Here is a 26,268-nt window from a genome sequence, read left to right on the forward strand (position 1 = left end):
TGGGTGGAAAGAAGCGAAACGCTGCTAACACTGGCCACATAGCCATGCAACAAGTGCTTTTGTATACACATAAGTATTACTTATTCTAGCTTGTATTGAATGGCAAAATAGGTATTCCTACTTTTCCTGGATGGGATACTACCTAATCGATGACATATTGATTGTTGCCAGCTTTGCAAGGGTGGAGTTAACATACTTGCTGTCACCTCTTATTGTATATACACCGAAAATTGGGTGAGACACTGTGGGTCAGAGAGTAAAGAGTTTGCAAAACAAGGCCCCAAACATCCCTCCACTTTGTAGATCTTTTGTGCTGTTTAAAATACGAAAAAAAAAAATGTTTCCAATTCCAACTGAATAAAAATTTCATTTATAGCTCTGTATGGTAGTTATACTTAAAAATATAATTATATTAAAATAAAAAATATATATTTCATTCATCACATTTTTTAATAGAATAGGAACTGTTGTTTAGAAAACTAAAGGCCTGTTTAAGCACAACTCAATGCATTTTTTGTTGCGTCGAAGTTCCATCAAGTTTCGGACAGGTTCGAAACTCCTGCGATGTTGTGGCAATTTTATTGCCCCTAGTTTTCACACATGCTAACTTGCGGTGATTTTATCGCCGTGATATCGCAGCGACTCAGTTATGCAATTTCAGCGCAACAGAAATTGCATTGAGTTGCGCGACAAAAATCACCTGTGTAAACAAGCCTTAATTAACTATAAGCATGTGGTATTGATATGGCCATTCTAGTCATATAGCGATAACTCATCAGTTGATTTTAGTTTTAGTTTGGGGGTTTCTGGAACTACCTGTACGCGTGTCTTGCCCCAGTTTCCGGCACGCCTTTCTCTATTTTCTTTCTCGGTGTTCTTCATTTGTGCCACAGGTGTTTCTGGAGTATAGAAATGTGTTGGCTGTTTTTCATAATAATCAGCTGCAACAGGGATTCCATCCAATAGTGGTGTTTCTGGTATTGCAGAACACAATAACCAATTTCTCTTCGAATTCTGGTGTGCTGATAGTAATTGCCGTTGTGGTGTTTCAGGAATAAATGACTTGCCAACTTGAGATGTTTCAGAAATTTTGTTTAGTAATGGCGTTTCTGGAATTTTGAACTTTGGTGGAAATTTCTTTGGGGGTGTTTTTGTAATGGCTGTTTCCTTTGCTCCATAATATCTTCCTGCAGTAACTGTAAACTCTGGAGATCTTGGTTGTTCATTTTCTTTCACAGGTGCCTGAGGTTTTGGTAATTCCTGGGAGATGTGCACCTTGTCTGCCAGTATAGTGTTTGCAAAGCTACTCTCCGTGTTTCCAAGCAATCCGTGGTGAAAACTGTCATCAAGGTTTTCTGGGAATGATATTTTATCTGTGGAGAGAAACAACAGAGGAGTACTATCATGACCATAACAGTATACGCTATTGCATCTAGAAGTTATTCTCGCTCAACCATGTAGACCACAGTCACATGTTGGGGTGCGGTTCATTAGTAATGAAACTGACTGTGACTACTGACAACACAAGGTCCAATATCCAATTCTTACAGTTGCTACTTATATGTATTATAGTACCTCTGGGTTTGGTTTTGAAGGAATCCACAAATAAGAACTGGTTCTCAGGCAATTTTTTTGCCTGAGATATGCATGTTGGCCTCAGTTGACCAATAAGGTCACTTATGACTAATCAATAAAAGAGCCTGTTCTGTACGTTTTAAGTAAAAATGAACTAGTGACTGGAGCCCATTCAGAAGTGGATGCTGTGACATGGTATCTCATGTGCTTCACTTTCTTTTTTTTTAAAAAGGCACTGAAAAACAGCCAAATAGCATATATCTGGTAGCTTCAGTTGTACTTACCAATACATTTGCTCTGGCATTCTTTTCTTTTCTTGACAGGGGTAGTGGGCACTTGCAGTTTTCTTTTGGTTATTACAATTTCAAGAGAACCAAACTGTTTTTGTTTCATTGCATCTTCTTTAGTTCTCTTTGCCGTATTATAAGGAATCCTTTCTTGCTCTTTCAACCTTTTTGTGCTAAAACAAAATAAGAAAGGGTCAAACAATTTGAAGACCCCCGTATTTTTATATTTCATCTAGAAGTAATATACATCAGTAGAGATGTATTCTCTTTTATTTTATGTTACAGGGCCCCCGTTGATACCAGTCCCGCGACTGAAGGGATTATTCTGTTTAAAAATTTATCATTTTTTTTTTTTTATTCTTGATCAAGTTATCCATAATAAATTATTTGATGTTGCTTTTTAGTCCGGCGGCTTAGCTCGAAATTTTAGTTGAATTGTGCACTTTTTGATACAAGCATGAAACTTGGCACAATGAAAGTGGTCACCAACAGAAATTTTTTCAGATATAGTGCCAAGCCCGAAAAACACCGGTTTCCATGGAAACCTTAAGTTATTAACCCTATTCAGATTGGGCTTTTTTGGATCTTTTCAGACCTACGTAACTTCCAGAATATTTAAGCAATCACAATGAAACTTAGGGAATATATAGTATGTTCAAACACCTATCTTTTGGTATACGTCACGTGGGAAGATGACGTCACATGGCGTGACAATTACATCATAATGTCAAAACAGCCGCCATCTTGGATTTCGAATTTTTTCCAAAACGTCATAAAACCGCCCAAAATTACTGGAAAGTACACAAAATCAATAAAACTGTGCTTAAAAACCGTAAAAGGATGAAAATAATTGCATTAAAATTATTTTTCACTAATAGAAACACGAAAATTACAAAATTGGAAAAAACATGCCTGCCAAAATGCCGTTGCCATGGTGACGTCAAGTTCCTGACACAACAACTTACCCTACCGAATTATTTCTAGATAAATTTTAGATAAACTCGCAAAGTTTGGTAGCGTTTGGTTGAATCTTGAAAAAGTTATAAGCGTTCAAAGTCAGCGCGGGCACTTTCCGCCCCTCCCGGTCTGGATAGGGTTAAAATCAATGAAATTTCGTGAAATATTTGTTTGTCCTGGTTTATAGACAAATACTATTATGCCAGGTTGTGATACCAAGTCGCACGTACAAACTTCAGAATGAAATGCTGTAATTTAGACTGTTCACAGCCCTATTTTCCTATTTTTCTTCTGTTAGCGAACGGTTCACCGATCGCGAGAGACCTGGACGCTAGCGCAAAACGAAAGAAGCGAGGGAGCAGAGGGCGGGGAACGAAAAATCTTTTCCCATGCAATAATGTCCTATTAAATTATTGTATCAAACAGATGGTAAAAAATAACAATTGTAAGCCTAATTAAAAGCATTCATATCTGCATTTATGAATAAAAATCAACAATAAATGGTTTATAAAAGTACAAGAGAAAATACTTTGTGGGGAAGGGGCAGGGGGGCCTCTCGGCTGAAAATTTCATTGCTGTTTACTAGCTGAAAATAGGAAATTGGCGTTGGCACTATATCAAGAATTGATTAGTATGCGAATGCTTGTAATCCTGCAAAGTTTGGTGCTCGTATCAAAAATCGCACAATTTAGGAGCTAAGCCGCCGGACTATTCATACCTTGTAAGCACTAGTGGTGTCTTTTTGGGCTGTTGAAATGGTATCCTTTCATTATTGCTGCAAGGTAAATAGAATGCAAGTTTGTATTTCATTTTTCTAGAACAAAGGAAGGCAAGCTTTAAATCTATTCAAATTTTGTGAAAAACCTAAGTAACCTCTTTACCCCTACCCCGCCCCCCTCCCCTCCTCCCCAAATCTTTCCCCCCAAAAAAGGCCGGCAGTTTTATATGGAAGTAAATAGCACATTTGCACAATGTCGTCATTTGACTACAACTACCAGAATTCATTTCGCTTTTTTTTGTATTCAAATTTTAAATCCGCAGTGGGGTTTGAAAAACAATTGCTCTAATTAGAATGATAAAAAAGAAAAAGCGAAGGATTCTGGTAGTTGTAGTCAAATGATGTCATCATAAAAATCGCCTATTAACCTGAAATGAAAATGCGCAAATACCCTTTACACTACACTTGCTCATCAAACCTCGGTCCCTTATTCACTCCAACTACACATTTTCCAGCCTGTAGGTCGGTTTGAGGTTTCCGTTCCTAAATTTGGCAGCTAGCTGACTCAATAACTTTTTGAACAAGGTAACTATCTGCCTACCTTGACAAGATAAATAAAGTCATTTCTAAGTTGACTTGTCAGAAGGAAAGACCCGATTTCTGAACGAAAAAGACGACCCGTAGTCGGCGATAGGAGAACTCCTACCTTTCAGAAACATGACTGAGGCGTTCAGCGCTCCATAATGTTATGAAACAACAGAAACTAGCCACTTATTATCGACATTTTGACAGCAAAAATTAAAAAGGATGATCAAGAAATTAAAACAAAAGTTTGGGAAGTTTTGGATTTCTTCAAAAAGTTTCCCGCGCGCCTTTGACGGCCGCCTCGGCTGCTCGCAAAGTTTCCCGCCAAAACTTGGTAGCCGCTCGCAAGCATTCCGCTGATAATTTTACTCTCTCGGGCTCAGTCATAGAAAACCATCATGGCGGCCGCGAATGCAAACTCGAGTAAACCTCACTTCTCTATTAATAACGTCTCCATTAAGCAAGTCAACCAACAGAAAGGGAAAGGACTCTTTGCCAATAAGGATTTCAGAGAAGGAGAGGTCATTTTTGAGGAAAAACCTTTGGTCTGTAGTCAATTTTTGTGGAACTCCTTGTACAAGTATACAGCGTGCGGTGGTTGTTTGAAGTCTCTAGAAACAGCCCAGGAAATGGCACGAAGACTATCTGGAAATGAAAGCTTGGAACTTCCTTATGCCTCCAAGTGTTGTGACATAACACGTCTGGGGCAGAAAATCATCAGCTGCCATCGCTGTCAGGTTTGTAGATGTGTAAAAATGGGAATGGCGAGTGTTTTCACATATAAGCTTATTTTGTTATAGAAGTACAGTTTTAAGCATGCACTTTCTTGAAGGGTCCTGCATGAAGGCAGGGGGGTATAAAACCCTATTTCCCAGCCCAAATTTTGCTCAAATCCTATTTCCCAGCCTACTGTTTTCCTGATTTTCCAAATTCTAGTCTCATTTCTATTGTTTATTTGATTGTGATTCCCATTCCCAGTGAACCATTTCAATTGCCAATCACAGCCTCCAATAACATCCCATAAGCAGACACTTTTATTAAAGATTTCTAGAAACTTCTAGTGCTAGAAAATATGACCACTTACATAGGAGGTCAACTTTCTAAGTTAAAACTATTTTAGTCGCCTTGGTGACTAAAAGTTTGGAGCTGGCGACAAAATTTGAACTGAAGTCACCAGCCTGGCAACTAATTAGCATGAGGTTACTATAGCAACTAAAATTTTTCACTGGTGGCGGTCATGATCAATAAGGAAAAAAATAAACTTGGCGGGTTGGAGGTTAGAAAAATGTACATGTAGCGTTAGTTTGTGGCTGGAACCATGACTGAGTGAATATTGTAACTTACCCACCCAGGGAAGGTGTCTGCCTAAAAAGTCTGGGTCTGTCAGCAGAGGTTCTGTTGCACTGAGAGATATACCCCATTTTTTTTTTACAGGTTAAATATTGCAGTGAGGAGTGTAGACAATGCGCATGGGATCAGTATCACAGAACTCTTTGTTTAGGAGAAAATGAAGGAGATCCAAACCATCCTCTTGAACAGCTAAAGGAGACATGGAGGTTGTTATTCAGTTATAAATAAATAAATAAATAAATAAATAAATAAATAAATAAATAAATAGTGTACATGTACAAATACTTTTAAGTACAAGTTCATATTAAAACATCTTTGGTAAAACTTGCAGTGGCCTAACATTGCTTCTTTTGTCATTAGAAATAGGAGCCCCAAGTCTAAACCCTTAGTGTATAGCCATTCAAACGAAAGCTATCAAGCAGTGTTAAAAGTCATTTAGTTTTTATTCAGCATTGAACTACATGTACATGTAAATGACAGTCTCTAAGTTTATCTTTGCTGTGAAAGTTTGTGCCTTTGAATTGGGTGTCTGTGGTCACATAGTGAAAAAACCAAAAAAAATCAGATGAATTCTCATCCAGAAAATGCAATTGGTATCATTTTAGTGTACAATTGACATAGTACATGATTGTATAGACAAGCAAAAACAAACAATAACATTGATGCTTGGGAGTCATTATGGCAACCGCTGTCAGTGAAAGTAACCATGTACAAAAAGTAAATTACATCATGTAAAAGAGAGTACAAAATAGATATAGAAATAGAATTTGCACAATTACTTTCACGCAAATTGCGTCCGATTGCACATACAGTTGTAAGATTAGGGTTTAGCAACTTATGCATTCATTTTTGCTGTCTGTGTTTTATCAAACCATTACTGATAAGGTTGATTTATCATTAGAAAAATGCATTACCCTCCTGAAACAGCTAGTGTGATGCTAATTGCACAGATGATTGCAACTGTTTTGCAAGTAAGTATTTTGCATGTTCATTATGATAATCGCAGATTGATGAATTTTATATTTTACATGTTGTTACTATATCAATGATATTTAAATGTACATGCCAAAAGAATCTTTTGACATGTACATGTAAATATCATTGATATAGCGCAAAATCCAGAGTCTGCCACTGGCAGATGTTGTCTTAAAGCAAGAATTATTCATTAGAAGAAGTATTTTAAATATGCGAAAACAAAGGGGGAATCAAGGAGGTAAATATCTAGTTTTACCAGAAAATTCTGTAAGTAGCCAGAATGTACTGAAAGTGGACTCAGGGGTCAGAAGGGAAACGTTGCACTGAACATGTACAATCATCAGAAATTGATTAAGTGGCCAAAAAAATTTCTCAGTCACGTTGTATTGAAACTATCATGGGGCATGAGGTGGTCTGCATGGCATAACTTCAAGCCAAATAATCATTTGTTTCCAGTCTGGTTAGTAAAGACTTGAGTACTTATACATGTAGCTATAGTACTAGTAACAGTGAACCCTGTTGTGATTGTCATATTGTCTAGCATTAATCTTTCATAAAAATAATGTACAAATTTACACTGATTTCTAATTGTCAGGCTTCAGATCCCCAGAATATGAAGAACACATTTGAATCTTTTTGTCATGCTGTGGTTGACAAAGGCCAACAGATTGTCCACAAGCTATTAGGGGATCAGTTTAAGGTTTGTTGGCAACAAAGTTTATTAATTATAATTCATAAACAATATAATTATCACACAACCTTGTAGGTTGACTGTTTTACAGTCCCCTATTTTTATGTGTGTTTGTCAAGATGATAGGTTTACTTCAAATGTCATCTTGGACTGTTATGTTGCGCACTCACTACCTATTTGGTTTTCTTTACTGATAGGACCAATTGGACATCCTTAGAGTGCTGATGTCAAATGCTCTGTTTGATGAGAAGTTAGAAGAGGTAATCTTCCTTATTTTCCTGTTTAATATGATTTTTTGGTATATAAAAGGGTAGGGATTTTACAAGTTTAGGCATACGAAAGGGTATGGAAATCTGTCATTTAGGTTTTTAAAAGGGCCTTTAATTAATACTTTCGAACAGATGCAATTTACATGTATGGCTGTAATATTTTAATATATTAAGAGCTACATGAAAATAATAAGAAAACGTCGTGTTCTAGGTCTATGACGAGTGACTTTCAGGTATACGAAAGGGGTACCTTTTTTCAGTAAAAGGTATACAATAGAGGTACAATTTCTTTTAAAAATTTGATGGTATAAAATAGGGTAAGGGGTTAGAGATCGGGGCCAGAGCCTCCCCCTATAAAACTTTTTTGAGTGCTCCAACCCAGGTAATGTCTTAGAACCAACATAAGAACCAACCGTTCACACCAACAGTTATCTTCAGATCCTGGTTCTTTCTTTTTGTAAAAGTAAAAGGACAGCAGAGTCTTGAGTAGCGGCGTATGGTACAAGCCAGGATAAAGATTTGAAAATAAGCTGAGAAGGAAGGGCCGCAGGACTACCTCATACTTTAATAATCCACAAATACAACATGTAACAACAAAGAATTATCTCTGTTCTGCTAGCTACCTTATTCTTACTAATTTTCGCGCCTACTTAATTTCGCTCCGAATTTCACGAGTATTTATTTTCGCGATTTCAAGAAAAATTAGAGAAAATGTGTATTTAATTTCGCGATTTTGTCAGTGTTTTATGGAGCAGTTAACTAAGACTAAGGAGCTACTGGAAATGTACAAAGGTCTGGCTCGATGTAACTACAAGGAGCCTGCGGACGGAAACTTTCGTGACTGTACTAAAGAGGTTTAAGAGCGGAACAGTAATCAGATAAAAGTTATTTTCAGAGGTAGATAGTTTTAGTTCCAAACATTTAAAATTTTTGTTATTTTAACGTATATTATTTGGTATTAATTTTTGCATGTTTAAATTTTGCGCGGTGTTTTCTTTGCGCATACTAAATGTCGCGATTATTTTGAAATCGTGAAAATCACGAAAATTAGTACTCGCGAAAATAAGTAAGAATAAGGTAGTCTGTATTAATGCCCTTGTATTGTGTAAGGTCATTATTTGTTTTATTTTTTAGTGGTTTAAACCAGAGGGCTTTCAGTCTCTAATGGCACTTATTGGAACCAATGGACAGGGAATTGGAACAAGGTAAATAATTGACTTACATGTAGTCTTTGAATGTTGTCCTTCAGAAGCATTTTGGAATAACAATATATACCTAATTGAAGAGACATTGACCCTGTGAAAAGCATAAACCATGAACGATAAGACCGAATGGTATTCTGAGTAGACAACCTTATAGTAAGCTTAGTAATATTCCTTTTATTGATAATCAAGATGTTTTCTTTCTTTGAGAGCATGATTTATGGAACCCGTTTGTTTATCAGTTTATTCTGTCACAGACGACGATTTCTTTTTTCGATTTCCCAGTAAACACTAATGGGTCTCATCGTTCATGGTTTACACTTTTCATGGGACAGGTCAACAATTCTTCAATCAGGTGTATACATCCAAATGCAGCCCTAAACTACTGTAAAAATAAAAAATATATACCGTAAAGATTCTTGTATAAGCCGCACCTTTTTACTCAAAATTTTAGTCAAAAATCGGGGGTGCGGCTTATCTACGGAAACATCTCTGGTTGAAGTTCTCAAAGGCCTAATTAACTAAGCATTCATCAATTTAACGAGCAAATCGTACGAAATACAAATTAATCGAGTGTTTTAAAGTGATAATTTAAAAAAATGGCATCAAGAGAGCATCTGAGTTCAAGATATTGTGAACACAAACTAGTAAAAGGGAGGTATGACAAGTGAAATTTTGCTTTCATGACACGTAATTCATATTAAACATTGCAACAACCGCCGTGTCAGTGTTTTGAAACCGTGCTTGTTTGCCATTGTTTGTTTACTAATAGAACTTCACTTGAACTTCAAACTTTATTGTCTGTATTTTTTTTTTCGAAATTTGAGCTTCCAAATCGGGGTTGCGGCTTATACACGGAACTTTACGGTACGCTAAAAATCCAAGCTTTTCCCTGATGATGCTGTGAATCGGCAAAAGCTTGGATTTTCAGTGTACAATTTTTATTTGAACGTTTATATTGTTAATTGACTTAATGTTTTAGCTAATATCTTTGTCTTGTGGTATTTTATGAAATAATCACTGATCATTGTATTCGAGGACCCTAAAGCAGGAATTCTGTTCAGCATACATGTACCGGCCCTCATAACTTGTGTTATATCTTGATGATTTTATCTTTTTTCTTTTTTTTTCTGTGCACATCTGCACATTGCAGTGTTTTGCATTGTAAATGGCATGTACAGCGTAATAATGACAGGAAAACTTTATTGTCTCGCTTGAAATCATTATTTATTATCTGTAACTTACTACTATTAAAATATTCTACATTGCAGCTCATTAAGTATTTATGTTCACAATCTTGAGAACCTTGGTGATATATCCAAGGATGAACATCAAGCTTTGGATATTTTCATTGACCAGCTTTATGAAGAAATGGATAAAGGTGAGAACTGCTGGTAATATGAAGTCTGTTTAATGCCAAAGTGTCTCAGACCACTGAAGCTTCTTGTTGCATTATGCAACTAGGAGTATTTCTTCTCCCCCCTGGATGGGATGCTAGTCCATATCATGGGGCTACCCCCAGCATTAGTTTTTTCATAACAACAATATTCATGCTGATAGACTTACATATTTATATGAATTGTACCATATAGACATTATCGCTTTCTAACACCATTGCCATCTGTGTATGATTTCTTTAAATCTCCTCATCAATTAATGTAGTGTAATTTATGCACGGCGTCACTGCAAACAAATATTGAAATAACTCGAATATTGCACAATCTGAAACGCAATGTATGCTTTATATAGTTCATTTTTTACGTTCAAAACCTTCCTGATACTTTGAAATAAATGTCTTAGTTATATTTGAGCTTTGTAAGATCGATATTTTAGGAGGAAAAGGGTTTTAGGACAACAGATCAAAAGATAATTTGAGTTGAAGCTTTGTGTCAGCAAGAAGCTCGAATTTCACCTATCACGTTTCATCTGCGTCAATTCAAAAAATTGCCAAAAATTTCAGAATTAATCTTTTTTAACCAAAATTGCTGCATAGGTTGGCAATATAATATGAGACATTTTTGTTTTTAAGCTTTTCTTGCAAACTTTTACCATTTTTAGGTTTGTTTATTTTTGTCCATTATCTTTTGCAAATTTATGCTAATTTATGTGAATTAAATTTATGTAATCAAAAGTATTATGGGTTGTTTCGGACAAAAATTTTTTTTCCTGAAAGCCCATTTCATAGGCTTTCAAATGAGGTATGGCTCTTATCTCAATTCTAAATCCCAGCTGAGAAATAAAATTAAGGAGGACAAAGGTCAATTTTGGCTGTAATTTGATCGGACAATATAGAGTTAAAAGTTTAGGTGGTAACCACATCATTTTTATTATTGCCTTTTTTACTTAATATTTCCTTTTCTTTTCAGTTTCTGGCCAATTTCTTAACTGTGAAGGTTCTGGCCTGTATGCCCTTCAAAGTTCCTGTAGGTATTATAGTGAAATTATGCTAATATATGTACAGTCGAAGCTCTCGTAAGCGGACACCCTCGAGACGCGAAAAAAGTGTCCGTAACTCGAGCTGGCCGCTTACGAGAATGGTTCTCGTAAGCGGCCACTAGAGGTGTAGGGGAAAGACGGCCGCTTACGGGAGCTTGCCCAGCTAACAATAACCGGACGAACGTTGATGACGACAAAACAAGCACTAAAATGTGGTCCTGTAATTACTGTAAAATCATTGTTACAAACGGCGACGTGAATTTGATTGATAATAACAGGATACAGAGGTTGTAAGTAGGATTTTCTTTCGGGTGTCCGCTTACGGGAGCTTAAAAACAAAGAAAAAGTCTAAGTCGTAATTTCTGAAAGTGTCCACGGCCGGTTACGGGAATGTCCGCTTACGAGAATGTAAAAATACAGAGTTTGTATGGGAGTTAAAACGGGGTTACAAACAAGGCGGCCGTAAGTAGAGCTGTCCCCTTATGAGAGTGTCCGTTAAGAGAGCTTCGACTGTAGTTATATATACAGGCTCACAATACAGCTCACCTATGCTTATCTGACATCCATTTTTCCTTTTCGATGACATTCTTTTACTATTTCTGACAGGTAACCACAGTTGTGAACCCAATGCAGAGGTTACCTTCCCTTACAATAACTCAAAACTTGCTTTGAAGGCACTTCACAGCATTCAACCAGGAGAGGTACTTAGGCTTCAGTTAATAGGTCATTTCCGAGTTACCTTTGCCTCTGTTTCAAAACAAGTCTACGTACAAAACCATTCGGATGAAAATGAGTTCGATTTGCATGAAAATGACCTGTAGGTGAAACTCGTTTTCAAATGAATGGCTTCCCACGTAGGCTCGTTTTGAAACAGAGGCAAAAGGTAACTCGGAAATGAGTAAACGTCACATTGCTCGTGCATGTCTACAACACCCGAATTGACCCTCAAGAATGTCCAGAACGCATGATCGCGAACTTTTCACATCGTGAATTGGTTCAGGAAGGACAGGGCTTGTCTATTTGAATCGAATCGAGACGATTATGGTAAAAGAAAGGAAACTATAATCGTGACGATGGTTTGGGAATCTGATCTTAATTAGCACAGATGTTTACGGTTTTATTTATCTGTTTACTCCTTAGGTTAAGTTTTGATGGAAAGATATCTCAAACACTCGGGAGGTGTTTTATCACAATTCCAAACACCTAGAAGTTCGTCAAACATAATAGGACCCCGCCTTACATGACCACCTCGTTATTGGAGCCGCTTGATCTTGTCAGTCTTTCAGTCATTTTCTCGTAATACGATCAGATTTTGGTGGTGTATTGATGGTCAGTTAAACAGGGTTCACAATATGTTTGGAGGTAATCAAAAGTAATCAAAACTTTGTTACTTAATCAATGTTTCCAGGAAATTGTCATTTGTTATCTTGAGGAGTGTGACAGAGGAAGAAGCCGTCACACAAGACAGCGATTACTCAGGTACTGAGGAGAGATGTGTTTTTCTTTATTACAAACAAAATATAACTCAAAAGAACTGAAATGAAGGTTAAGTACCATATACAGTAACCAACCAAAGTTCGTACTCACCTTGAGATAACTTTTAGGTCCTTGAAAAGTGCATTTGGTGCTCAAACCTTGATATTTTGTTTTGATTACCAGTTATTCCATTTTTCCTTTTTGAACGGTAAATAGTATAGACAATAAACGAACCCCTAACATTCCTCGAAATGAAAGTTGATAAAGTGCTATGGTCAGTAAACCCAACAGATTTTTTTTCTGATGAATGTTCACTTTTAAGGTAATTCCATTGAAAAAGAATTTGAAATCAAAATATTTTAAAACTTTGCATAGTTGTTAATTACATCAAGTACATCAAATAAATGAAATAAAAAGAGGGGGTCACCATGCTTGTTTTTGCGCTCTAGAGCTATAGTTTATACGTACTTTGCTAGTTTATAAAGGCAATATTAAAAAACCTAGCCTTGGTTGAGAGGCGTTCATTACATACAGAATTTTTTTTTGATAGAAGTAGAATGTAAATATCTTCCTTTAGTGGCACAACAATGTTGCAGTAAAACGCCGACGTTTTGCCGAAAAAGCAAAAGTATTGGAACAAAAGGGCTATTGAAGCAACTGATATGCTTTCATTGATACACGTAAAACCCGATCTTTAAAAAAAAGGGGGTCGCCGTGCTCGCTTAAAAAAAACGACTATTGATTTCCCTGTCGAGCTTCTCCTTTTAGAAACCTCGTAATGTTTTGTTTGAGAAAGAATGCGCAATGCAATTGACTGGAATCACCTTAAGCCTGGACCGTGTCATACACAAAGCACAATAGGTTTTGAAGTGTGACTAATAAATACGTTATTCAGCCAAGTGTGTTTTAAGCTGGCACCTCCGTTTGCTCCACCGGGCTTTTTAGCAATGAGGCATCTTGAATGAACCAGGCCACTTGGAAAGAGACTGACCTATCAAATCCAAAAAATTGATCAAATCAATTGACCAGGAAATTGGCCAATCAAAAACCTTTATTTGAGAACAATGAATGGCGATTGTTTTCGCTAACAGACCAATGACGTTGAAGCATCCAGCCGATAGTTTCATATATTTTACAACAAAATTTGAAACCACTTGCAGGCGTGCAGTCTATTTTACTTAAACTAGGTTTTTTAACGTTATTGGTTCATTTGCGAAAAACAATGTCAGTGTCGCCATCCTTTGTTCTCAATTAACGTTTTGATTAGTCAACTCAGTTTGTTCCAAGTAGCCCTGTTCAAGTGACTGCACTGTAACAATGAAGTAATTGTTTCCTCTGTTTATTTTGAAGGGAAAATTATCTGTTCAGCTGCACCTGTCCAAAATGTGAATCTCAGGCTGGGGATCCAGATGTGACATCAAGTGAAGATGAGGGAGATTCTATGGAAGAAGACTCCTGATGTCAGCCTAATCCTTCATTTTTAATTTGTAGTGCCGAACAGTCCCAGTTTTGTCCTATCCCCAGTTTTCCCTCGCCAGATAATTCAAGATGGGCGCTCCAAGATCAACCTTACCCAGACGGTTTCAGCACAAGATGTAAAGGGACTGTTCAAGTCCATTCATGAAAATTTTAGTTCACGCAAATTTCCACTGAATTAAACCAATTACATGTACTTGCATTGGAGTAGTTTTGTCTTCTCTTGTCATCTCAGCCATTTCTTTTCGTTTTCGGGTCATAAAACGTGGCTCTTATTATCTGAATGTTATTTCCAAGGCCCTGGCATGGCAACAACTTGTGCAAAGTATCAGATCTGGGGCCCGTTTCTCGAAAGCCCCGAAAACTTAACGGGCCCGTAAAGCCATTTTAAATTATCTGTGTTTTAAAAACAGAGAAGTGTATAGGCCTGAAACTTTGTATGAAGGAAACCTCTGTTCATATGAAAAATATCATGGAATTAAACAGCTCTTTAATTATAAGGTTTGAGATTTTGCTATGGCTTTTCGGGACCTTCGAGAAACGGGCCCCTGGTCACAAAGGTGCAAGCGAGTGAGAAACATTTCGCGAGATTTACTTATTATTTGAAATTTTAATGACAACGATTTACGATTCAGTTCATGACATGCGTGATTTTATGGTGAACCAAAACCTCCAAGCGGAGCATTCGAGTAGAAAGTAGTGTGTGTTTTTCTATTGACTCGCGCTTTATTTTATATTTTTTGCAAGACAAAAACGACAAATACAGGCAGGCATACCCGGGACACCACATGCATTCCTTTGCTTAAGCTTGGGGGAACAGAAGATCCCTAAATGGACCAAGAACCCCATCCCCACGTGCCCTCCAACTCCAAATGTTCAGTCTATTTAAGACGCAAGTTGATAGGTTATTTATTTATTTATTCCTCCATTATTTATTTATTTATTTTGAATTTTCTAAGACAACATTTTTATTTTAATTGACATGATCCATATGTATGAATCTTGTATGTTACTTCATCCAGTGGTTTTGAAGTGCATCTGACCTGAAAGAAATGAAAAGTAATTCAAATGCTGATGTAATGGGGCGTGTTGGAACGAAACCGAGCAGAGACAAAAACACAAAGTTTTAGTTTCAAATAACTGCTGCGAAAGAGACTAGCAACTAAATGAAAGTAGAAATATAAATTTAATAATAATAATAATCATTTCTATAGCGCTATTTAGCTAATCTTTCATAGCGCTTTACAATCACTATGCTAAAATATAAAAATAAAATATAACAATAGCTAACTAAATTAATCTATTGAGCTAAAATATCTATACATGCACAGAATGAAGTCATAAAAGTTAAAAATTTAAAACCTAAAAATATCATGATTATTTAACTGGACTTAAAGTAAACGTGTATAAGAAATAAAAATTAAATGTCATAGCCTTCTTTAAAAAGATAAGTTTTTAGGCTCTTCTTAAAAATGTCTTCTCATGCCGATTTTCGGATGCTCAGTGGCAAGTTGTTCCAAAGCCTTGGCGCAGCTGAGCTGAACGCCCGGTCTCCGTAGGTCTTGAGTTTAGCCATGGGCTCAGTTAGCAGTTCTTGGCCACTGGAACGTAGTGACCGAGAGAACTTTCTAAAACTTAGCATACTAGAAACATAGGATGGGGTTTTGTCGTTGAGTATTTGTTTCACTGGTGAAAGCTTTGCTTCGTAGAATTGCCACTTAAGGTTAGGGTGAGGTTGTGCGCTACTAATAAGCTCAATTGGATTCATCACACGGTACTTATTAAGTTTTTATTCACTATATTTTGACAGGTATGTTCATTTGCCAGGTTTCGCTATTGGTATATGAGCTGCAAACTAACTACAAAAACATTAGAAATGGTTTTGCCAATATTTCCGTTTTATTCAATAGTTTTCCTCAAGGCAACTGCGAAAACTTGCAGAGCAAACGTATACAGTTGAATGTCGCGCTAGAAGGAAAATAGGTCTTTGATGTTTTTGGAATAAGGTGTATGTGCTGTGGCAGAGAAGAGACTTTTACGGTTATTATCTGCTTTTCACTGGAAACCGAGGAATCAGTGTGAAAATCACCAAGGAAGGGGCGGGGGGGAGGGTTGGGGGACACTTGGAAAAGTTTGCGTGGGATTCTCCGCTGAGGTCTAGATACCCAAATTTGTTACCCCATCTTAGACTCAAGATTTAAATTATATACCCCATCTCAGAAGCGAAGTTAAGAGGACGTTTTTAGTTTTAAATTCCTTTACAATACAACAGCAGCTGCTATTTATTTTCGCACATTTCAAAACTAACTGATTTTGTTAAGCAGAAAGATATTAATTTGGCGTACCTTTTCCTCATTTAGCAACCCCATCTCAAACTAAAAGGCCAGAAGGTCAATAAATGGCACGCAATGCATGCAGAAGCGATGACGTTTCACAAGAGGTCTTACATAGTTTTGAGTAAATTTGTCAAAAACGTATCGTAAATAAAAGTAGCTGACCCCTTGTGCGTGACAAAGACTGTTTTCCAACTGCAGCTTACATTTTTCAAACATAAGAAGCAATGTAAGTGATTGTATATAGCATAGTTAGGATCTGATTGAATTTAAATAAATACAGTACTTATATATTCAGAGGCAAAGGAAGCAATTAATACATTTTCTTTGTAGATTTGCTCAATTGAATAGTTATATTTTATTTTATATTTTTAACGTTTTTTAGATTTCCCTATGTTGTCTTATGTTGAGATTACGTTATATTATAGTGTGACATCTAATGAAAGACACACTATACGCGCGAGCAAGCTTTTAAAGAAAGGTCAAACGGTCTCTTGCTCACAGCCCTTCAATTCTTCATATTATAAGAATTAGAAATTTCTGTCTGCTAAATCTAATAGATCTCATCATTTATAATAAATCTCTTTCGTTTATACATTGTAGTGTTCCATTCTAACTGCACGGGAGTATTTTGCTTTTGTGTTCTACGCGGCGATTTCTTGTTAAGATAAACTTGATTTCTGTTCGATTGCGACAGAAAACAGAATAAAAAAACCCGTCGTGCGATGGCAATAAGCGATGACGTCATCCCTTAAAAATGGGACCCCATCGCGCGGCACATACCCATAAAGCGTATGTAAGGTAGTACCCCCCCCCCCCCCTACCCGGGGTTTGTTATCTTTTAAACAGATCATACCTTTTCTTGATTAACACTGGTTACAGGTCTTTTTGCAAATTTCTCTCAGTTGACTGCTCAAGCTGCAGTTACTTGACCAATATTGGCACGCGGCCTCGTCCCTGTCCTTGCAAGCCTGATCTGCTGTGAATGCACGAAAAACCATTTTTTGTATTAAAACGTTTGTCATCGAAGTGGAGGTTTCATAAAAAAGGAGCTCGAATCATCCTACTTTCTATGTCATCTAATACTGTATTTCAGTTCAAAGTAACAGCGTTCGCTGAATCCACGAGGAACTAAGGTGCCGATTTAGATGTAGTGAGAACATTTTGTTCTGATGTTTTGAAACTTAAGTGTTGCCATGATGAAGAAATTCTATAAAGATAGATTGAAATATGAAAGGTAAAGTCTGTGTCCGAGCCAAGTGGCCCATACAGCCGTAGCATTAAGCGACTGAGAGTATTGCTACTCCCCCCTGGTTGGGATGCCAGTCCATCACAGGGATTTAGCCCCCAACAGTAAATTCGCCGGTATCCATTTATACACCTGGGTGGAGAGAAGCACTGTGAGAGTAGTGTCTTGCCCAAGAACACAACGCAGCGCCCCGGCAAGGACTCGAACCCAGGCCGTTCGACTCGGAGTCGAGCGCGCTAACCATTGGCCACCATTGTATTTAGGCCAAATTTTCATTACATTGGTGTATTGATTTTGTATCACACGTAACGAAATTTCGCAGTCGTAAGAAAACTCGCTCTCTCTTTTTAACCCTTTTTATGTAAGAAAAGGCGCAGCTCTTTTTCGTTTACTCTGGCTTGTTTTAAACTGCGTAGCTCAGCGCAACACAACACACTATTTTTTAAACTGTGCAACGCAGTATCTTGCAAAATGCGCAACATGCATCAATTTGTAAAATGCGCAGTCCTGTAAATTGCGCAATTTCGACGGTGTAAAAGGTTCTTTGTTACCGTCCGTTGCATTTAAGCACAAACCCCTGATCAAAAAGCAAGTTTAAATTTGGAATCAAACATTGCGTGACTGGTTATCAAAAGTCAACTTTAAAGAGGTGCCAGACGACGTTAAGATCACATGAGCGATCACGATGGTTCACTTTCATGATTGCTCAGAGAGCAGGAGAGAGAGAATGCGGAGAGGTCGATTTTCTACCCAAAATAAAAATCTGCGGGTCCCACTGCGTATTTTGGAGAGTGACAATACCTCCATGCCCTTCCACTACTGCGGTCGATTTTGTCGCCCTGGTCCCATTTTGTGTGTGGTTTGATGGGCCGCGCATAACAAGAAAAGCAAAAATCGCACTTTGGAGGAATTTTCTACGCTTCACTACAGCACTCAGAACCAAATTAAAGGGACAACGATAGGAAAGAGAAAATACCGGATATTACGGTGGTGGAAATTACGTAGCGATTTGACCAATTTCACGAAAGATATTTCGCTTCGAATGAGATGCTGTCGAAAATAGTTTCCAGCCTTGGGGATGTATTTAATAAGGCACACGTGTTCAAAACTTCACAAAGCAATTACTCGTCCAAATCACTTTAAATTGGCTCGAGGCGCTGGCTAACAAGAAAGAACACGACACAGCAACAGTGTAAGTCAATTTTATCCATAAAACTTTCAAATTTATATATCGTAAAAAAAATTGTTTCATTCCCATACAAACCCTAATAAATCGAGTCTTAGCTTGGGTTGCCTGTGTTCTCACTAAAAAGTACTTTTATCTCACTTTTTAGAAGAAAAGAATATTAAAAATAGAGCAGAGCTCACCACAGTTAGCCCATTGTCCAGCGTACCGATAATCAAGCGAACACCAAAACTTATTATGATTAGTCTTGGTGCAGGAATAGTAAAAATAGCTTCCATACGAGAATGGAAAAACACAACAACGGCCTTGCGGATCATCTGTATTCTTTCCAGGTGGACATTTCCCTATCCAACAAACACATCATCATAGTATTAGAACTGTACTTTTGACACCTTATTACTGGGTCACATAACCGCTGTGCTTCTAAGGGCCTGTTTACATGATTCCGGAGTGATTTTCATTCCGGAACGAAACTCCTTCCAGAATGAAGTTCGTTCTACATTCACATGACAGAGTCGACCGGCTCAACCTAAGGCGTTTTGACGTGCGTGGTTTTCGCGCGAGATAAAAACAAGATGGCGCATGTTTGGCGCAAACTTGTTTAATTGTGAGCAATTTGGCCATAGGGCTGCTTCTTTGGGCTAAACAGTAAATGCTTTTACGTTTTTTCGCTCTGAGTTCAAACTGTGGCCTCCGTATGCGGTTTCATGAGATGCAGTTTCATCTCGGAACTAAATTCGTTTTGTGTTTACACGCTAACAGAATGAAAAGTCATGTCAGAACGAAAATTTCATTCCGGAATGAAAGCCGGAATGGACTCATTCCGGAATGACTTGAATTTCGTCTCGGTATCATGTAAACAGATACAGTGACAGCGTCGATCGGCTCAACCGTAAGCGTTTTCACGTGCGTGGTTTTCGCGCAAGATCAAAACAAGATGGCGCATGTTTTGGAAAGGAATACCTTAACCCTATTCAGACCGGGCTTTTTTTGACCTTCTCAGACCGGGGGGGGGGGGGCTTCGGATGTATTGTATGTCCGAAACTCTTTCTTTTGATATATGTCACGTGGGATAGTGACGTCACATCACGTGACAATTACATCATGATGTCAAAACAGCCGCCATCTTGGATCCGCCATCTTGAATTTCAAAATTTTTCCAAAATGCCAAAAAACCACCCGAAATCACTGCAAAGTACTCAAAATAAATAAAAATGTGCTTTAAATCCGTAAAAATGTAAAAATAATTCCATTTAAGTTGATTTTTATTAACAGAAACACGCAAAATTACAAATTTGGGAAAACATGCCTGTCAAAATGCCGTTGCCATGGTGATGTCAAGTTCCTGACACATCATCCACCCCTACCAAATTGTAACCAGATAAATTTTAAGAAAACTCAAAAAGTTTGGCAGCGTTTGGTTAAATCTTAAAAAAGTTTTAAAAGTTCAAAGTCAGCGCGGGCCTCAAAAGCCCCCCCCCCCCCCGGTTTGAATAGGGTTAAGGTTATTTCAGAAATGCCAAAAAACCACCCAAAATCACTGCAAAGTACTCAAAATAAATAAAAATGTGCTTTAAATCCGTAAAAATGTAAAAATGATTTCATTTAAGTTGATTTTTATTAACAGAAACACGCAAAATTACGAATTTGGAAAAACATGCCTGTCAAAATGCCGTTGCCATGGTGATGTCAAGTTCCTGACACATCATCCACCCCTACCAAATTGTTGCCAGATAAATTTTAGGAAAACTCAAAAAGTTTGGCAGCGTTTGCTTAAATCTTAAAAAAGTTTTAAAAGTTCAAAGTCAGCGCGGGCCTCAAAAGCCCCCCCCCCCCAGTTTGAAAAGGGTTAAGGTTACTATTTTTCAGCGGCTGCTTAATTTAGCGATTTTTGCCCAACTCGCTAAAATTAGTAGCCGCTAACAATAGTAACTTTAAGGTATTAAATATAGAGCAGAGCTCACCGCAGTTAGCCCATTGTCCAGCGTAGACGGCATCAAGCGAACACCACAACTTATTATTATTGATCCAGGTGCAGCGATCGTAAGACACTCCCCTATACACGAATGGAAAAACACAACAACGGCCTTGAGGATCATCTGTCTCTTTTCCAGGTGGACATGGTTTCCCTATCCAACAAACACATCATCATAGTATTAGAACTGTACTTTTGACAACTTATTACTGGGTCACATAACCGCTGTGCTTCTAAGGGCCTGTTTACATGATTCCGGAGTGATTTTCATTCCGAAACGAAACTCGGTCCAGAATGAAGTTCGTTCTGTATTCACATGACAGAGTCGACTGGCTCAAACTAAGGTGTTTTGACGTGCGTGGTTTTCGCGCGAGATAAAAACAAGATGGCGAATGTTTCGCGCAAACATGTTATTGTGAGCAATTTGTCTCCATGTGGGAAGCGTACTGGAACATTGGGGTTTTCTGTGAAAAAAGGTACAACCCTTCACTCGTTACTTTCAAGAAAACAGCCTTTTTCCATGATTTGACAGTTAAAACCTCCGCTCTGAGGAACCTTTTAATTGTGCTCATGCATATTTGTGTCATTTGGTGTTTAACTGAAAAGTCCAAGGCATCGCTAAAACTTATAACATTAGATGTACATACCTTCGTATAAGGAGACATAGAGGATAATACATGGTTGCGCGGAAATATCAAATTTATCTTCGAGTGTTTAAATCGATAGCTGAGATATCGGTTTTGAACACGAGAAGATAAATTTCATATATCATAATTACGATGTTTTTGACGATTTTCCAAAGATTTCTGACCATTTTCCGAAGATTTACGAAGGTTGTACGAATGATTCCGAACATTTTTCGAACTTTTCCGAAAAGATCCGAAGTTTTCCGAAGATTACCGAAGTTTACCGAGGAAGATCCGAAAATGTTTCGACTTAATATCGATAAAATTTGGCTTATTGAGCATTGAAACACGGCAAACTGCGAGCTGATTGGTCAAAAATGATATCACATGTGTGGATATCATTTTTATCCACACGTGTGATACCATTTTTAAGTCGTGAATGCAATGAACGACTTTTAGCGGTCTGCTGGAGATGGTAGTCAATTAAATTTGGTAACCTGGCAATTTTATATTAAGTTTAAATTAAGTTCAAAATGGCGGATGAACGTGGAGGAAGGGATGGTTTCGCGAGATGTAATGGAAGTTTGTGGATGTACATCAGGAGAACACGAATATTTTTTCTTTATGGAAGGAATTTTTCTAGCGAGACCAGTGCTCGAATCCACATTTACACACAATATTGCAACGGAAACGATGGCCGAGGGAGCAAGGAGCTTACACGCCGATCAATAGCTTATTTTGAAAGTACGCAGATATGAATTGCATTGCCTGAAAGAACAAAACTAACAAAGTTACCAGTATCCATTTGTTAATGATTTTTTCAACTCGACCATGTTTAAGTGTGTGTTCCGTTAGGGTCGGAAGAGGGTACCAGGGAGGTACTTGAAATTTGACCAAGACATATTTAACTCAAAAATCATTAATATAACAACAGTAACCTTAAGGTTGATTTATGTACATGTCTCATGCCTCCCCCCCTTCCCCCCCCCCCCCCCAATAAATGCATGCAGTTATCTCAGCCGAAAAGGAACCTGGTTGCATACCATGCTGATTTATAACAAATTGCTTACACTTAGATGGTTTGTTGTGGGGGCAAAGCCTCCACATTGGCATCGACTGAGGGATTTATTTATTTATTTATTTATCTAGGGGCAACCGCACAAACAAGATAGTGACAATCATTTTTGTGATTTTCGTGGTCGGTTATAACATTTAACATTATTTCACTGTTATTGACTCTCCGAGATCATCCGCTTACATGTAGTTAAAAAATACCATGAACGGCACATCCATGGAAGAGGAAAAGTAGAGCGGTACTACTTATCGGGGAGTGTCACGGAGACAATACAGAGCGGGATATCCTCTTTGAGACGTGTGCCCGTGAAAGAAACATCTTCAAACTGATAATGGATACGGAGTACTTTGAAATTTAGAAGTGTGTTCATTTTTTCAAATGTTTAATTTATTTGAAAGGTGCGATAGTCTTTAACTTTCTAAACATGCACGATAGTGGCCCAACACCACTTATATATCAAACAACGTAGCTGATAGCTTCCTAGTCAGCAAAGGAATCAAATTGTGTACAATTTTTGCTGGACGCACACTCTTGGGACTTTTGCCCAGCAAAATTAAGATAAAGATATACGAACGAACATTTCGCTCGCATAGCTTGATTTCTCGGTGGTGTTTTTTTTTTCTACACTACAAGCGTTCCAATTCTATTGACATCAGCGGTTGAAGTCTTACTGAAATAATAATAATAATAATAATTATAATAATAATAATAATAATAATAATAATAATAATAATAATAATAATAATAATAATAATAATAACGACTTTATTACAGTATATCCATTTGACATGGCTATTCATCTGTAATATGCTAACTACAAAAAAAATAATATATAAATTAAAAAGTTAAATATTAAACATAAAAAATAAATCTACATTATTTCTCTTTTAACTAGACTTAATAAATATTTAAAAGTGTCCTTTGAAAATTGTTTGTGTTCTTTCCATTCCGTAAGGTGATGGGCAATTTATTGAAGGTTGACGCTACTTGGTCTTGGAAAGTGTTTGATGTCAGCGGTATTTCTTGCGATATTCCTGCACTTGATCGCAGTGTTCTTTCATGTTTAAACCTTTTCACGTCCAGGTACTTAGACCAATTTGGGTCGTGTAATGCTTTGTGCGTGATCTTCAGAGTATGCCATTCAAGTTGTTGCTTCACGGGTAACCAGTTCAATTTAAGGACGTCTTCCATGGACACATATCTTCCATATACAAAGCTAGCAGCTGCTTGCTGTATTTTCTGCATTCGCTTAACTAACCCTAAAGTCATTGGATAAAGTACACAATCATTGTAAAATAACTTAGAAAAGACGAGAGACTGCACAATAGTTTTACGAATATTAAATGGTAGAATGTTCTTGAGTTTTCTCAGTGTAGCCAGAGTTGCATAGCAGGACGCTGAAAGATGTTTGACGTGCTCATTCCATTTAAGGTGCTGATCAAAAAAGGTTCCAAGCAGTTTTGTTTTATCTACACAGTCAATGTGACTATTGTTGACTCTAAGATCTACATCTGCTTTTTCCAAAGAATGGACTGTTTCTAACTGTTGCGTTGAGATCAGCATTCCTTTCGTTTTGCTGGGATTCAGGACCAGGTTGGCTTCTTTTGACCATTTATCAAGCTTGTCTATAGTTGCGTTCATAGAGGAAACGCCATCTCTAAGATTAATTGGCTTGCGGTGTACATAAAAGTTGTATCATCGGCGTACTGATGGCAAAGTTAAATCACCTGATTGTTCTATGCTTGCTTGAAGATCAGAGACATATATATTAAATATAAGAGGACCCATTATTGATCCCTGGGGTACGCCAAAAGAGACCATAGACAACTCGGATCGTTTATTATCTATTTGCACGAAGTGTTTCCTGTTGGTAAGATAGTTGACTGTCCACTGAAGAAATGACTTCGAGAATCCAAGATAATTCATCTTTTCGAAAACGGTTTTGAACTTTATAGTATCAAAAGCTTTTGAGTAGTCAGCCAAGACCATGAGTGTCACCTCACCACGTTTCATTGCTTTTGCTATATCATTTCTTATTCCAAGAAGTACTGTTGTTGTTGAGTGTCCTTTCCTATAACCAGATATATTGTTCTTAAAAATTGCCCTTTGATCAATATATTCAATTACTTGTTGGTGGACAAGCCGCTCAAATATCTTGGACAAAGCAGGTAGGACAGATATTGGTCGCAAATCCTGTTCAAGAAGAGGGTTGTCGATTTTAGGAATCGGAGTTATCCGTGCCTCTTTCCAGATAGTTGGAAATGTAGATTTTTCAATGCATGTATTGATAATGTCAGTTAGTGGGCTTGAAATAATCATCGACGTAATTCAAAATAGCGTTCGGCGTTCGATCTCAACATACTGAATTATAACAATTTACTGTTGCGTTTTTTCAGTCTTTAAACTTTTAAATAAAACGGCATACTGACTTTAAAAAAAAGAATTGGATTTGAACCAAAGACCAAGGCATACACAACTTCTGTAGAAGTGTTTTCTACCAACTGAGCTATCGTAACTTTGTATGGTACAGAATATTTTGTTTTGTATATTTTAACTGATATTATATTTGGACGCGCTTTAAAAAAACATGTTTAATTACTCGGTTATGAGTAAGCAAAACACTCAAAAATCGCTTTGTTTTAGTTTGTCGTACAGAGATAATTTCCACCAAATTTCTGCACTGCATAGCGTAGCGAATGATTTAAATTTATGCAATTACAGAGCAATGCATGGGCACGTTGCACAGAATTGCTTATTTCTCGACTCTTGAAAGATCCACACCAAAAACAAAAATGTAGGGTTATTAAGAGTCATACAAAGATATTTCATGCCAAATTTTAGAATGAAAGGTGTAATATTCGAGCGAGAATTATTTAATCACAGAGATGATTTACATAATTACAGAGCAATGTATAGGTACATCACAGAATCGCAAATTTCTCAACTCTTGAAAGATTTTTATCAAAAATCAAAACGTAGGGTTATTAAGAGTCAAACAGAGATACTTCATGCCAAATTTTAGACTGAAAGGTGTAATATTCAAGCCGTAGAATTATTTAATGGTACTTATTTAATTATAAATTACAGAGCAATGTATGGACACGTTGAACAGAATTGCTAATTTCTCGGCTCTCGAAAAATTTTCATCCAAAACAAAAATGTAGGGTTATAGAGAGTCACACAGAGATACTTCGTGCCAAATTTTAGACTGAAAGGTGTAATATTCGAGCCGGAGAATTATTTAATCGTACTTAATTATTTAATTATTTAATTTTATTTATTTTATATCTTGTTTGTGTAATTATTTATTTATTTATTTGTGCGTGGGTTTGCTTGCGTCACGTGGTCTTCTGCGAGAGAGCCTGGGGATGAGGTCGGCGGTGCGTGTCGAGTAGACCAGATTGGATTTTGGCGTGTCGTTTCGTGTGGTTTCTTTGATTTCAGCTGTTCCTGTAGTTGCTCGACATTACAGCAGCTCACGAAGTCATAGTAGCCAACATTTCGTTTGGCTGGAAGTCTGTGCAGGTTGCACATCAATTCAAGAGGAGCTTTTACGCTTACGAAAAGCGATGTAATGATCGATCTCTTTCGTATATGTCGAGCTAGCGTCGTACATGTAGGAATATTCGAAAACTAAATCGGGTTTTACATAAGCTTCATTAACGATGGATCTATCAAGAAACCAGACGTTGGCTAAAATCGAGTGCGTGACTGCTTGTTCGGAACAAAAGGAAGAGCTTTTCAGATGAATCAGCACAATTTAATACATTTGTACTTGAATCAGTCTATACTGCTATATGTTCTGATATATGTAAATTATTCTTCAA

General features: G+C 37.3%; 3 protein-coding genes across 6 annotated transcripts in view; 1 reads left to right on the forward strand and 2 right to left on the reverse strand.

Moving 5' to 3' along the window:
- Positions 1 to 431: 431 nt before the first annotated feature.
- On the reverse strand, positions 432 to 4,394 carry LOC144642701 (uncharacterized). 2 transcript variants are annotated; one of them, XM_078501737.1, is made up of 4 exons: positions 4,244 to 4,394; positions 3,538 to 3,594; positions 1,860 to 2,035; positions 432 to 1,373 (listed from the first exon to the last, which is right to left on the reverse strand). In XM_078501737.1, the coding sequence occupies exons 3-4, from the start codon at positions 1,966 to 1,968 to the stop codon at positions 754 to 756; spliced, it is 729 nt and encodes a 242-aa protein (XP_078357863.1). In that variant the 5' UTR covers positions 1,969 to 2,035; positions 3,538 to 3,594; positions 4,244 to 4,394; the 3' UTR covers positions 432 to 753. The 2 variants fall into 2 exon arrangements, with proteins under 2 accessions (XP_078357863.1, XP_078357862.1); XM_078501736.1 differs by having other exon boundaries at positions 4,139 to 4,394.
- A 126-nt stretch (positions 4,395 to 4,520) lies between these two features.
- Positions 4,521 to 14,199, forward strand: LOC144640736 (protein-lysine N-trimethyltransferase SMYD5-like). The gene is made up of 11 exons (XM_078499822.1): positions 4,521 to 4,859; positions 5,557 to 5,678; positions 6,374 to 6,443; positions 7,043 to 7,147; positions 7,336 to 7,398; positions 8,542 to 8,612; positions 9,881 to 9,990; positions 10,976 to 11,032; positions 11,652 to 11,746; positions 12,454 to 12,524; positions 13,872 to 14,199. Exons 1-11 carry the CDS (start codon positions 4,521 to 4,523, stop codon positions 13,978 to 13,980), a joined length of 1,212 nt encoding a protein of 403 aa, XP_078355948.1. The 3' UTR covers positions 13,981 to 14,199.
- Positions 14,200 to 14,925: 726 nt separating this feature from the next.
- Positions 14,926 to 26,268, reverse strand: part of LOC144642705 (epididymal sperm-binding protein 1-like) — a 211,799-nt gene continuing 200,456 nt past the window's right edge. For 2 of the 3 annotated variants that reach the window (XM_078501747.1, XM_078501746.1), the window contains exons 4-7: positions 20,730 to 20,894; positions 18,948 to 19,109; positions 17,187 to 17,309; positions 14,926 to 15,040 (exon numbers count right to left, since the gene is read on the reverse strand). In XM_078501747.1, the coding sequence (XP_078357873.1) occupies positions 17,197 to 17,309; positions 18,948 to 19,109; positions 20,730 to 20,894 (440 nt within the window). In that variant the 3' untranslated portion in view covers positions 14,926 to 15,040; positions 17,187 to 17,196. The remainder of the gene's footprint in view (positions 15,041 to 17,186; positions 17,310 to 18,947; positions 19,110 to 20,729; positions 20,895 to 26,268) is intronic. The other variant, XM_078501748.1, reaches the window with a different exon arrangement.

Source organism: Oculina patagonica, chromosome 2, assembly GCF_052425735.1.
Source record: "Oculina patagonica isolate OP01 chromosome 2, crgOcupat, whole genome shotgun sequence".
Taxonomy (NCBI): domain Eukaryota; kingdom Metazoa; phylum Cnidaria; class Anthozoa; order Scleractinia; family Oculinidae; genus Oculina; species Oculina patagonica.